Genomic DNA, 13,323 nt, shown 5'->3' with positions numbered 1-13,323 from the left:
TCATGTATAAACTTTCAATAAATAAATCACCAAGACTTGACCGGACATCTCACCTTTGAAATTCTGACTGCAGAAGGAGCTCCAGGAAAACCAGGAATACAAGTTTTAAATTCACTGATTTTGCTGAAAGGGCCTATTCCACATCCATTGATGGCTGCTACCCTGAATCTGTATCCTGTGCCTGGAACAAGATCTTGTTTCTTAAGTAAACTGTAGTCAGGTACATCCGCATTTCCTATCTAAAATGTAACATATACAAAAGTCAAAGAAAAAGTGCAATTAATTATTTTGTCATTAAACAAGAAAACTTTTCAAAGAATGAATTATGTTTTAAGGTTCTAGTTCACATTTAATTTTTTCCCTCTGTCACACATGGAATAAACCCTCCAAATACAAAAGCAACTAAGCCTATAAATCAGTGATTCTTATCTGGAGGAAAAGTGACCTTTCCAGTTAAAAACCACTGATTATAAAAAGAAATTTAAGCATATTCTGCACATGAAGAATGTAAAGGTAGAAAAAAACTGACAACCACTATAAGCAAAGAAACAACCGTCCATATAAACTTAGAATAGAAATCTCAGAGGAATTCTTCTCAGTCTAACCAGGAACAATACCCTTTGGATACAGGCAAGCAAACTTGCCAGAAAAGAAGTGATCAGCATGTATTATGGAGCATTTTAAAAATTAATATTCAGCAGATGCTGAACAAATGTTAAATAATTGGATTGTATACTCTGGGTAGAAAGATCATAACATTCATAACTTTCAAACAGTTTTTCCATATTTTCCCTCTCACTGCACCACTGTGAGACAGGTAGTCCTAATGTATCATTCCCATTTTTAAGGGAGCTTTATCATTTTTATTTTATAAGTGAGGAAACTGAGTCTCAGGTTAAACAAGTGACTTCTCCAAGGTCACACTGTTGAGTGCTGGAACTAATGATTCAAACCCAAGTTTACTGACTCTAAATTTTATGCTGTTTTTCTTTTGGGAAAAACAGGTAATTACTAGGCCCTTAGATATCGTTATTTCTAATATATGAAATTAAGCTACAGCCAGAAATTTCATTAGGTATAATACTAACAAATTATTCACCAGGATTTTCATTTTTGTCGAGAGATGCCAGAGGTAATATTAGAGAAACTAAAATATAATGATAAATGATATATTGTCCGTTTGTGCAAGTCTTTGGGAGAGTCAAACTAAGTAGCTATTTCCTTGGCAATTCACTCTCTGAAATTCCCCATTCCAGAAAAAAATTAGTTCAGTGTGCTTTGGAGCTGTTATCTATTTGACAATTCTTAGAGGTTTAATGTTTATATATATGAGTTCCACTTTAAGGGGTTTCAGAATCAAGAGAAAACTAGATTGTATTCCTTCATCTACAGGGGCTATTAAATTTTTTAAGTTGTGAAATCAGGAATTAAAAAAGTTCTAAGAAAAAATGTTCCATTCTCTAAACATACCAGATAACAAAATTAGAGGTATTTAAAAGACATCCTTATCTGTACTGGCCAGACCATATTAATTTTGACTCAAAATCCAGCCCAGTGATTGTATAAGATTTTTTAAGTGACCTGCTTATGATACAGTCCATAAAAAGAGCCTTATAAAAGAATACAAGATAAGAAGGCATATAGAACTCTTAATTATAGACTGTGAACAGATCCCAATTTCACTCATCCAAAGTGACTTCAATCAGGGTTATAAAAAAAGACCTCATTTGTGACACTTACAAACTCACAGTGTAGAAAACATATCAATAGCTACCTTTGAGATGCTTTGCTTCCCTTTGGGCAGCAAATAAAACTGGCTCACCAAAGCTGTGTTATTTTTAAAAATTCCTACATCACACCACTGTCGTTCTCCTGCTTTCACTGTGGCCACTGGATTTGAAGGAGTCTCTTTCTAATTTTAGAGAAAGAAAAATTTATCAAGACTCTTATTGAGCATATAAGAAACTTCAAGATTTAACAAATCCATGCAGTGATCTACAAGTAGGTATACGGGTAAACACCACAACATTAACAGCTCATAAGTAAATAAACTCTTAACAGATTAGGTCAACTGACAGTGAAACAGGGATGCCAATTCAAACATGGGGAGTGACAGGCATTCTCCAAGTCAGTAGCTCTGGACTATCAACCTAGCTAGAGTTAGCATGCTTTCCAATCAGTGATTTGTTAAAATGCCAGCTGTTTTATAGAACATTGTCATTTCAGAGACTCTCTCAGAAAATGTAATCCCTTTAGTGTGACATTATACCTTGCTCCAAAAGGAGCAAATAAGGAAAAATTCATTCCAAGCTGGCTTATTTCTAGATTCAAAAACAACTAGCAGAAATTCAGTGATCTTTGCACTTGAAATACCTGTGATTCTCCAAACCTAAAAGGAGAAAAAATGTTCAAAACTAAAATGCAATTTGAATATACTTTAGTATATACTAAAGAGGAGCAAACAGTTTTACATTTTTTACCTTGCTTTAAAACAAATACACTTCCTCTACCTTAAACTACTTTTAGTGATAAGTGAATTATACTTATCCCTGGAACTAACCTTTTTAAGCCATCTTCTTTATAAATGAGACACTGTTTCCAGAAGCTCAAAACAAATGTGCACTTCAGTTATTTATTTCTGTCTTAAATATATAACAGCAGAGGTACATGCTTATAATTCACATTATTTGTTATTTAGGCTATCACACATGACAAAGTGAGCTAACTAGAAAAGTCTTTAAGGTTTTAAAAAAAGGAATAGCTTTAAACTTGTTTTCATTTTTAAAGTGGTAAAAACTCTCTTCAACAACTTTTATAAAACAACTGGCTCCAACTGAAATAACAAATACCATTCTGTCTGATGTGCTGCAAGACAGATTGAAGAGAAAAACGTTCCCTTTAATAATTTTTCCCTGAGTCTAAGAACTCTAGGACTTAACGTAACATTCTGGAAAGGTGAAAGCTGATGAAGATAAAACTACGATCAAAATCCATAAAATCATGATTGAAAGGAAACTAAAACTACAGATAATTCTTGAAGATGCTAAGAGGTAAATACTAGGTCAAATAAAAACTCTTGCTCATAGCAATAAAGCTGAAATGACTCAGCATTTTAAAATAAATTAAAAGGTATATACACACACATGCACACACACACATATGTATTACCCTTATATTTATGTAATTAAGACAGTTGTGTATACTTGTGAGGCACATTCCTAGCATTTTAAGTTTGGTGCCATGCAGACCAGTTCTGGCCTTTCATAAAACGATGCCATGTTGTAGATTATTGGCCTACCCAATAGGTATGCCTACTCAATTTTTATTTTCATATTGCAATATTCTGCTGTTCTCCTAATAAGTAGCTAGTAATAGAGCCATTCAAGTTTTCCATTCTGTACCATGTCCTTTTACTCTTAAACCACTAATGTAACTTACATATATACGTATATATGTTCACATACACGCATACATATTTCTGATTATGAAAGTAACACATTTCACTATACAAAAATACTGAAGGCCCAAAGAAGAAAATAAAAAGCATCTATGGTCGCACAACCTGAAGAAAGTCATCCAGCATTGTAGTATGGATGTATGTGGATTCACGTGAGAGTAGGAATGTATCTACTGTGTGAATCTTTTAATAAAATTGGGACCACAGCGTATCTATATTATTTTTTATGCAGCTTTTTTTCACTTAACAGTATACTGTAAACATTTTCCTATTCAAGTCTTCATTTCTCAATCTATGTCAAGTCATTACTAAAGGACACTCAAGAATCTTCTCATGAATTCACGCTGAAGTTGCTCAGCATTTAAAGCATACTTGGCCACCTGTAAACACAAGTGATCTTCAGGTCACGTACTTACAGAAAATGACATCGCTGTGGCCTGTGTTTCCACACGGCTGATCTTAGTTGCAGGCAGGGCACATGTATCATCAACTAAAAACCAAACAATTCATCATATAAGACTTACATGATCACTTATCAAACAGACACATTAAAATATAATTTATAAACATAAAAAAATAGCCCCAGGGAAAAAAGCACAATAATTAGAAATATGGACCCTCTAACTCAATTTCATTCACAGTGTTCATTTCTCAAGGGTTTGATGGCCAGCTAGAACTTCAGAGAACGTTTACCAAAGATGAAACACAATTCCTATAGCAAAAGAATGAAACGAGAATTTATAAAATCAGAAATCTATCAAGCTGGAGGAATTGTTACCCCATAGTCTAAAGAATAAATCTTTTCTATGGAAAAAAAATTTGCTGAATATATTCACGGTAGGAAAAACACATTCTGAACGTATTTTGGTGTGTGCTGATTTAAATATTTTATGGAAGGCAGAAGAGTATGTTATATAATAATTTTAATTGGAATGTTTTATCTGTTTATATATAACTCAATCCAAGATGAAATGCAATTCCCATCTAAACAAGTAAGTTTGATGAATTTATATACACAAATGGTTCAAAATACAGTATGTGAAACACATTTCAAACCTTCAGATTTGGTACTGAATGTTGTTAGTGAAGTTTCATCTTTAACAACTGCCCCATTTGTACTGGATGATTCAGTTTTAATGGTCTGCTGGGTTACCATAGTTTGTGCGCTGGAAACAGAACTGGATACAGAAGTTTCAGGGATTACTGTTCTTAAGTCCAGGCAACTACTTAGAACACCTATATTTGCTGAAGTATGAGGACCTAAAATTAAAGTGAAAAAAACAATTATTAACATAACGCCTGCAATAAGTATGCTATCTGATTATGGTTCTTGTCACACGTTCTTGGTATTTCAATTTTAAAAATCATAAACACAGGCACTGCAAATGTCATGCATATGAATTAACCATTAGGCTAAACATAAAGTGTTTAGAAAAATAAAGTGGACTACAGGGGCACCTGGGTGGCTCAGTCAGTTGAGCTCTAACTCTTGATTTCGGCTCAGGTCACGATCTCACAGTTTGTTGAGATCGAGCCCCATGTCGGGCTCTGCGCTGACGGCATGGAGCCTGCTTGGGATTCTCTTTTTCCCTCCTCTCTCTTTGCCCCTCTCCTGCTCATGCACTCTCTCTCTCTCTTAAAATCAATAAATATTTTTTAAAAAATAAAGAAAAGAAAAATAAAATAAAATGTACTACATAGATAACAGATGTCCAACTTCTCAGGTCCTTCTTCCATTCTAAACACTGAATCATTGTTCTTGGACTCTTCTAAATCATAGATCAAATGCCTTGCCTCCCACTTTAGGGGAAAAAACAGAAGTCATCAGGCATGAATGCCTTGAGTTTTCTGCCTTCTTCTGCCCTAAACTAGAAACACATTTATGATTGGGCCCATCCTTTCTATCTTCTCTTCCATTTCAGAGGACGAACTGACCTCTCTCCAGAGGAAGGATAATCAATCCTCCTGTGATCTTGGTTCTATCCCTTCCCCATATTTTGGGACCCTCTTTTATCAATCATTCCTTTCTCTTCAGGGTTTTCAGATTCTTTTTTCATTAGCAGTTTTTGGCGCTCAGTCCTTAAACATTATCAAGTCTCTCAAGCAAACAAAACACCCATCTTCTTTGACCCCACAAATCTCCAGTTGCCATTACCCCTAATTCCTTCAGAGCAGTCTCTACTTCCCTGACCTCTTCAAATTTGGTTTCTACCCCTCTACTCTAATGAAATGGCTCTGGCAAACGTCAATGATTTCTAAGGGATGCTTTCCAATTTCCACTTACTTGACCTTTCTGCAACATAAACAATGCCAGCCACATACTCCTTTTTTGAAGTTGTTTCTTTCTATGACTTATAATTACTCATTCCACAATATTTTTTATGCTTATTTGTTTTGAAAGAGAGAGCGAGAGAGAAAGAGAGAACAAGCAGGGCAGGAGCAGAGAGAGAGAAACCCAAGTGGGCTCCACGCCATCAGCGCAGAGCCTGAGCAGGGTTCCATCCCACGAACTGTGAAATTATGACCTGAGCAAAATCAAGAGTTGGATGCTTAACCAACTGAGCCACCTAGGCACCCCTCATTCCACAGTACTGAGGACTTACTATTTACCAGATATCGTGCATGCTTCTACAATGGTGAAATAAAGCAGGCATGGTTAATACTTCATGAAGTTATAATCGTGTGGTAGAGAAACATGCATACACAAACTGAGATGACCACTACTGAGAAAAAAAACAGGACACCAATCTACTTGGTTCTTTTCCTGGCCTTTTAAGAACCCCTTTTCAATCTCTGTAGCTGGCTTCTTCTCTTCAGATGACTTTTTAAATGCAGGTGTTCCCAAGCCTTCTCTTTTCTCCATTTACATATTTTCCTATGTTTTCACTACCATTCATAAATCATACATCTCTCAAATACATATATCCTGGACACTGCCAGGTGCTAAGAATCTCGCAGTGAACAAGTCAGATAAAGTCACTGCTCCTTGTGGGGCTTATATTTTAGTTACCCTTAATTTCTAAATTTATACTCCAGCCAAAAATTACCACCTAGACTCTACACCTAAATATCCAACTGCCGATTAAAAATCTTTACCAGTATGTTCCTCAAGTGTCTCAAAAACACTAAGTTCAAAGTTGAACTTACCTTTTTCCCAAATCTGTTCTGGCTCCTATATTTCATTTCTTGATAAAGAGTATCATCACTCATTGAATATCCAACCAAAAAACTGGGAGTCATGGTAAACTCGTTTTTATTTCTCATATCCAACCAGTTTCCAAGGCTAGTAATAGATGCTAGTTTCTAAAACTCTCAGAAATGATATATTCTCTCCTCTCCAATCCACCCACTGCTTCAGTCTCTGGTTATCTCTTAGAGTCCTAAAAGAACCTTCTACAAAGCCTCCCAATCATTTCCTACTCCAGTTCTTCTGATGGTGAGGCCAGAGTGTTCTTTCCAAAACAACAATATCAACTAATCATGTCACTCTTCCACTTTTGAAACATACCAGCTACTCCAACCTACAAAGAAAAAGGTCCAATCTCCCCTTGTTAACCTGAGATTGGGTAGCCAATCATTCACAGATTTGAATGTCTACGATCTGTCAGTGATACTGTCGCTGTACAACCACTCTGGTTTTCCCATTTGTTTCGTATTAATTTTTTCTAAACTGTCTTACAACATACGATTTGGAGTACATTAAGATTCTGAAATCTCAAAGCTCCGATTTGTTTTCAAGAGCATAAACTTCTTTATAAGATAGACATAGAAAATCACTATAAGAAAGAAATATAAATTGAGGTCCAGGACCAGGCTTTTATAATTTTAACCAAATTGATTCCACCTGAAAATCAATAAAACAAAAGTGCTCTCCTTTTGCACAGGTGATGAAATAAGGAAAAATTACAGGAAATTATTTTCATTGAATATTCTTACCTACCACAGACTCATTAAGAAAAATGGAAATAAAGGTGTGCCTGGGTGGCTCAGTTGATTAAGTGTCTGACTTTGGCTCCAGTCACGATCTCATGGTTCATGAGTTTGAGCCCCACATCGGGCTTTCTGCTGTCAGCATGGAGCTCGCTTCGGCTCCTCTGTACCCCACTCTCTCTCTGCCCCTCCCCCTCTTGCACTGTCTCCCCAAAATAAACATTTAAAAAAATGGAAATAAAAATAATATTCATCTTGTTAAGTTTGTATCACTGAAGAGGCATTAGATTTATATCAGCTGTCATGACTTTCTCAAATTAAAAATAAAGTCACGTTTCTTTTCTTTCTCTTTCTTTCTTTCTTTCTTTCTTTCTTTCTTTCTTTCTTTCTTTCTTTCTTTCCTTTTTAATTTTAGAGAGAGAACACAAAACTGAGGTAGGGGGGCAGAGGGAGAGAGAGAATCCCAAGCAGGCTCCACGCTCAGCCTGGAGCCCGACACAGGGCTTGATCCCACAACCCTGGGATCATGACCTTGGCCGAAATCAAGAGTTGGATGCTCAACCAACTGAGCCACCCAGGCGTTTCTAAAGTCACATGTTTCTATGTCAGGGACATCAGAATGAGATTTATAAAATAACTTTAGATACTGAAATCAGATACAATGTATCTGAAATGGCATCAGAATATTCAAATGAACTCATTTTAAATATAAGGATCACCAAAGTACAAGCTGTCGCATGAATGTAATCAACAGTTCTCATAAATGAACTATCTTTCTGAGGATAATCCAGTTATTTCCTAAACAAATATTTACTAAATGACTACTATTAACCAAGCATGGATCTGGGTGCTGAGGAAATAGAGATGAACAAGAAAATCCCTGCCCCAAATAGATAATTTCAGATAGTTCTACGTGCTAAGAAAATACAGTAATGGGAACGTGACACTGAACATACTGGCCAACCTCAAATGTCATAAAAGAGCTTGCCTCATTTGAGTTCCATACCTCATAACTAAGCTTTGCAATTCAGGTCAGTGCTTTCTTAGTATCCTGACATCACTCTAACTAGGGTCAATGTGGATAGTTTATTATTATTTTGAAAATGGGTCAAAACCATACAACATTTACTTTTTCAGAGACTATAATTCCCTATTGTTATTATAAAAAGCTTTGGCTTTACTTAAAGTGCCATCTTTGAGGCACCTGAGTGAATGAGTTGATTAAGCATCTGACTCTTAGTTTTGGCTCAGGTCATGATCTCATGGTCTGTGAGTTCGAGTCCTGTGTTGGGCTCTGCACTGATGGCACGGAACCTGCTTGGGATTCTCTCTCTCTCTGCCCCTCCCCTGCTCGCACTCTCTCTCTCTCTCTCTCAAAATAAATAAACATTTTTTAAAAATGCCATCTTTATACCTTCATTTTTCCTTAACATATCCACGACACAACTATTATGATTAGAAGTATTAGTTGCCATAGATGGATGTAAAGCAGCATTAAAATCAGTTGATGCTTTGAGATCTGGTCTGTTTTTCACAGAAGTTCCTTTCATAGGTGTATGTTCAGTTTTTGCACTGTTCGTTGTATCGCTGATCTATAAGAAATAAAACAGTTTATTGTAGCAAACAACGTTCAGTTAAATAGAAATACATGTGAAAAACAAGCAAAATAATTTACAACGTGAATGCTTTTGAAAATAAATTTACCAAGATATAAAACAGTTTAAATTATACACTTAATTTGTATAGGATTATTCTTTAAATTTTACAACAGTTTAAAAACCCATTTCCTCCCTTAATCTCCATTCTCAGAAGACCAGTTATAAAGGGGAATAGGAGGGTATATTCTGGGGGGGGGGGACCCCAGACTATGTTTTATGAGTGGTAGTTAGTATGCAAGTAAATATGTATGCAGCACAGGCGACAACACCAGAGCTACTGAGTTTAACACATTTGTCCAATTTTCTTAACAAAGTCAGCATGGATTTTAAAGACCTGATGACTCCTAAAAATAAAATCTCAGTTCAAGCAAATGAATTATTCTATATGACTGAGTTTCCAAATAGATATCAAGATTTAATACATACACATATCAATATTCTTTGCCATTAAACATTTTTAAATAGCAGTCTCTTTAATTCTGTTTTTCTTTGCCTTCTTGTACACACTATAATGAACACATTTAAACTTTTTGATAATTCAGGTCATCAAGGTCAACATCAGTTACTATACAGCAATATATATGGGTCTACTGAGCCATAAAAGTTACCTGGCTTCATTCAAAAACCCCACTATTGCTGCCCCCTTCTACTTACCTGTTTTTTGTGACTTTTCTGTCTCCATTGTCAATTATAACTTCTCATGGCTCTAGGATATTTGTCCACAACAGCCATGTTCAGAACACATGAGCTTATCCCTACATCATTTCCCTTGAAAAGAATCTACTGTATATGCAGACAGCAGCTTGCCATATAAAACCAGTGTAAATCCTAGTGAGCTTATTCATTAGTCTCTACAGATACCTACTGTGAAGCACTTCATAAACAAGAAATAACCTCACAAACATCAGTGTTCAACTTAGCAACTCATATTCTTTGACCAATGAAGTACATAGTAAAGAAATATATTTCATATGCGTTTTTGAAGTACATCTTTAGAAACTTAAAACAGGAGTGTGTACGATACTTAGAAATGTCAAAATACAGATTTCAAGACACCGTAAGTATAAATTATAATGGATTAGCCTCTGATGCTGTGTGCAATGAAGGTAGACTTTAGTCTCCTGGTTAGGGGTTCTCAATCCAGGCCAGTGCCACAGTGCTCTATGGAGCTTTTCCTTAAAACCTGAGTTACCTGGGCATCATCCTAAAGATTCTGATTCACTAAATCTCGGGAAAGGCTTGGGATTCTGTATATGTTTGTTTGTTTTTTAATCTCAGAGGTGATTCTAATATGCAGCCAGAGTTAAGAACCTCTGTCCTAGGGTAATATGCTACAAATATTAATAAAAATTTGGACTCTAACCATAAACATTCATTTACCATCATAAATTATTTTTTAACTTACACTGTTAGGAACGGTGCTATTACTGCCTGGTCTGTGAGGGTCCATTCTGACTCCTGTAGGAATGAGAAAGTTCAGACTGACATGCTCTAAATTAGCTTCAATAAAATATATTACAATCAAGTATTTCTGAAAGTTATGTATTAAAGCTTAAAAAGTAGTATCTTTATCAAAGTTAATCTATTTTCTTAATAGTCTGCTTACTGGTTGATTGAAATCCTTTCCAAAAGAACATGTAAAATGAAATCTGCTTTTACTTTCCAAGTGCCTATTACTTTGAATACTTGTTTAAAAAGCTGAAATATTTATGAAAGCTAATTAAAACCATCTCCTGAAGTCAGGTAGCATGTCGAAACAAGGAAGTACATCAGAGTGAACTGCAGAAAAAACATTCTATCCTATGTGTCTATGCGTTCTACCTACCACATCATGATGGGAAGACAGGCAAGTTTCGGAACTGAAATGCAACATATTTGATTAACCAGGCAGAAAACATCACATCATAACATTTTTAAAACTAGGCCTAATCACAGGCTTTCCTGTAGTCACTTTTTAAAAAAGCATCTGAACATGCAAGCTTCCAGGTGAAAATTATGTTACCTTGTAGATTTGGTGCCAGTGAGGAATCTGATGATGCAGTTTGGTGTGGCAAGTCTGTATTTAGCTGCAAAAGATAGCCCTCAACTGTAGGCACTTCATCCCATTTGACGTGGAAAGAGTTGGTAGTGGCTTTGATCAGCTGTACTTGTGATGGTGCCGGCGGTTTCTCTAAAGAACAATATTGATATTATACTTTTAAGTTTCAAATGTATCAAGAGTTTGCTTGTACAATTTGTGCGGGCTTGGGGCTCTGAAAACATCAGCAATGAGTATTTCACCTGTTTACCCACAGGGAGATGTATTCAGATAAACTTAGCTATAGTAGGTCAAATGAAAACAGTTTGGGGTTCTGGTCCTACTTATTTATTTAATTCCTTATACAAATAGAGAGAAAAATTCCAAGCCATGTGAGTCACCAGAATCAGAAAGAAATATTTAATCCTAGAAGTGGGGGCAGGGCACCAAGTATTTTATAGTTAGAGCTACATTATTTTACCTATGTAAGTTTTTAATTTAACGAGCCAATTTTCAGCCAATAGCATACATGTTAGAAATACTGTTAGTGTTAGCAAATATGATTTGGACATGATATTTTGGGAAAACACAACTTCTTGATGTTAATACCCTTTTATCAAAACTTGTACTACCCCAAACAGGTAACTACTTTGATATAAAATATTACAACATTTCCAAAACAAGTAACAATCATAGGCTTTTAGAACTAGAAAGAAGGATCTGAGATTATTTCTACAATAGCCTTGTCCCCTTTTTGTTTACCTACCAATTCAGGGAACTCACAATTCCTAAGGGAGTACATTCCATCTTTGGACAGTTACATAAGAAAATTTAGTCTCCTAGTGAGTTGATATCTATAAGCTATATTTTAATCATTATAGAACATGTCTGATATCTATCTTTTTGTATCTTTTAGAGAAGGGGTCAGCAAACTGGCTGGCTTATGGGCTAGATCCAGTCTATGCCTGTTTTTGTAACTAAAGTCTTGTTGAAACACAGCCATGCTCATTTGTTTATGTGTTAGTTATGACTGTTTTCATTCTACAGCAGCAGAGTTGCATAGTTATAACAGAGACCATACGCGGCCTGCAAAGCCTAAAATATTTACTATCTGACCCTTTACAGAAAAAAACTGATGACTATGATTTGGAGGATAAGTAAGCCTAGTTCCTTCAACTATTCCCCATGTAGTTTCCTCCATGATCCTATTCACAACCCAGTTTATTTATGTTTCTTAAAGACAACCCACATAAGGAAACAAAAAGAAGACAGGTCTAAGAAGTATACTACTTACACAACAGAAGCTTGCATGAAGAGAAAATAGAGAAAACAGAAGGGTGCACATCAATGAAATAAATCAAGAAAATTCCCAGAACTGAAGAACATGAGTTTATAGACTAAAAAGGCCCAATGAGTATTCAACACACTGGGTTAAAAATAGATGCACCAAAGCACATCACCATGAAATTTAAGAATAATGGAGACAAAAGTCCCAAAAGCTATCAAAGGTGAGGGGGAAGGTCACATTTAAAGAAACAAAAATCAGGGGTGCCTGGGTGGCTTAGTTGGTTAAGCATTAGACTCTTGGTTTTGGCTCAGGTCATGATCTTGCAGTTAATGAGTTCGAGGCCTGCATCGGGCTCTGTACTGACAGTGCAGAGCCTACTTGGGATTCTCTCCCTCCCTCTCTCTCTCTCTGCCTCTGCTGCATACACTCTCTCTCTCAAAATAAATATGTAAATTTTTAAAAAAAGGAACAAAAATCAGAAGTGGTTTGGGTTTCTCAACAAAAACACTAGAAGCTTAAATACAATATAACAATGCTTTCAAAATTCTGAAGGGTAATGACATCCAGTATCGAATTCTATTTCCCTGCAAATAGCCAATTAAATGGAAGGAAGACTGAATATATTTCCAGACAATGCAAGATCTGAAAATAAATTTATCTCCTATGCACTCTTTTCCTGGGATGTGTTCCACAAAAAAAGAAAAAGTTAACTAAGAAAGGGAAAAATACAGGAACTAGAAACAGGGAATCTGGCACAGGTGAGAGGCAGAAGATATCTCCAGGAAGATGATGAAGGGAGACTCCAGGATGATAGCTGTGCACGATTTGTGGAGCAGGAGAACCATGCCAACCATCCCAGATTGGAGCAGGAGATGGTTCTTGTCTTTTCTTTTTTTAGTTTATTTATTTATTCTGAGAGAGAGTGAGAGAGAGAGAGAGAGAGAGAGCGAGCGAGCATGAGCAGGGGAGGGTC

At 36.0% G+C, this 13,323-nt stretch overlaps 1 protein-coding gene across 4 annotated transcripts in view; it reads right to left on the bottom strand.

The window, feature by feature from the left end:
• HCFC2 (host cell factor C2) overlaps positions 1–13,323 on the bottom strand; it is a 48,064-nt gene that overhangs the window by 15,751 nt on the left and 18,990 nt on the right. For all 4 annotated transcript variants that reach the window (XM_030320402.2, XM_030320401.1, XM_030320399.1 and 1 more), the window contains exons 8-14: positions 11,048–11,215; positions 10,451–10,503; positions 8,802–8,979; positions 4,514–4,717; positions 3,874–3,947; positions 1,775–1,912; positions 54–239 (exon numbers count right to left, since the gene is read on the bottom strand). In XM_030320402.2, coding sequence (XP_030176262.1) covers positions 54–239; positions 1,775–1,912; positions 3,874–3,947; positions 4,514–4,717; positions 8,802–8,979; positions 10,451–10,503; positions 11,048–11,215 — 1,001 coding nt within the window. The remainder of the gene's footprint in view (positions 1–53; positions 240–1,774; positions 1,913–3,873; positions 3,948–4,513; positions 4,718–8,801; positions 8,980–10,450; positions 10,504–11,047; positions 11,216–13,323) is intronic.

The sequence above is a fragment of the Lynx canadensis genome, chromosome B4 (genome assembly GCF_007474595.2).
Source record: "Lynx canadensis isolate LIC74 chromosome B4, mLynCan4.pri.v2, whole genome shotgun sequence".
Classification (NCBI taxonomy): Eukaryota; Metazoa; Chordata; class Mammalia; order Carnivora; family Felidae; genus Lynx; species Lynx canadensis.
The sequence above is the reverse complement of the archived record's forward strand: the minus strand, read 5'-3'. Positions and strand labels throughout refer to the sequence as shown.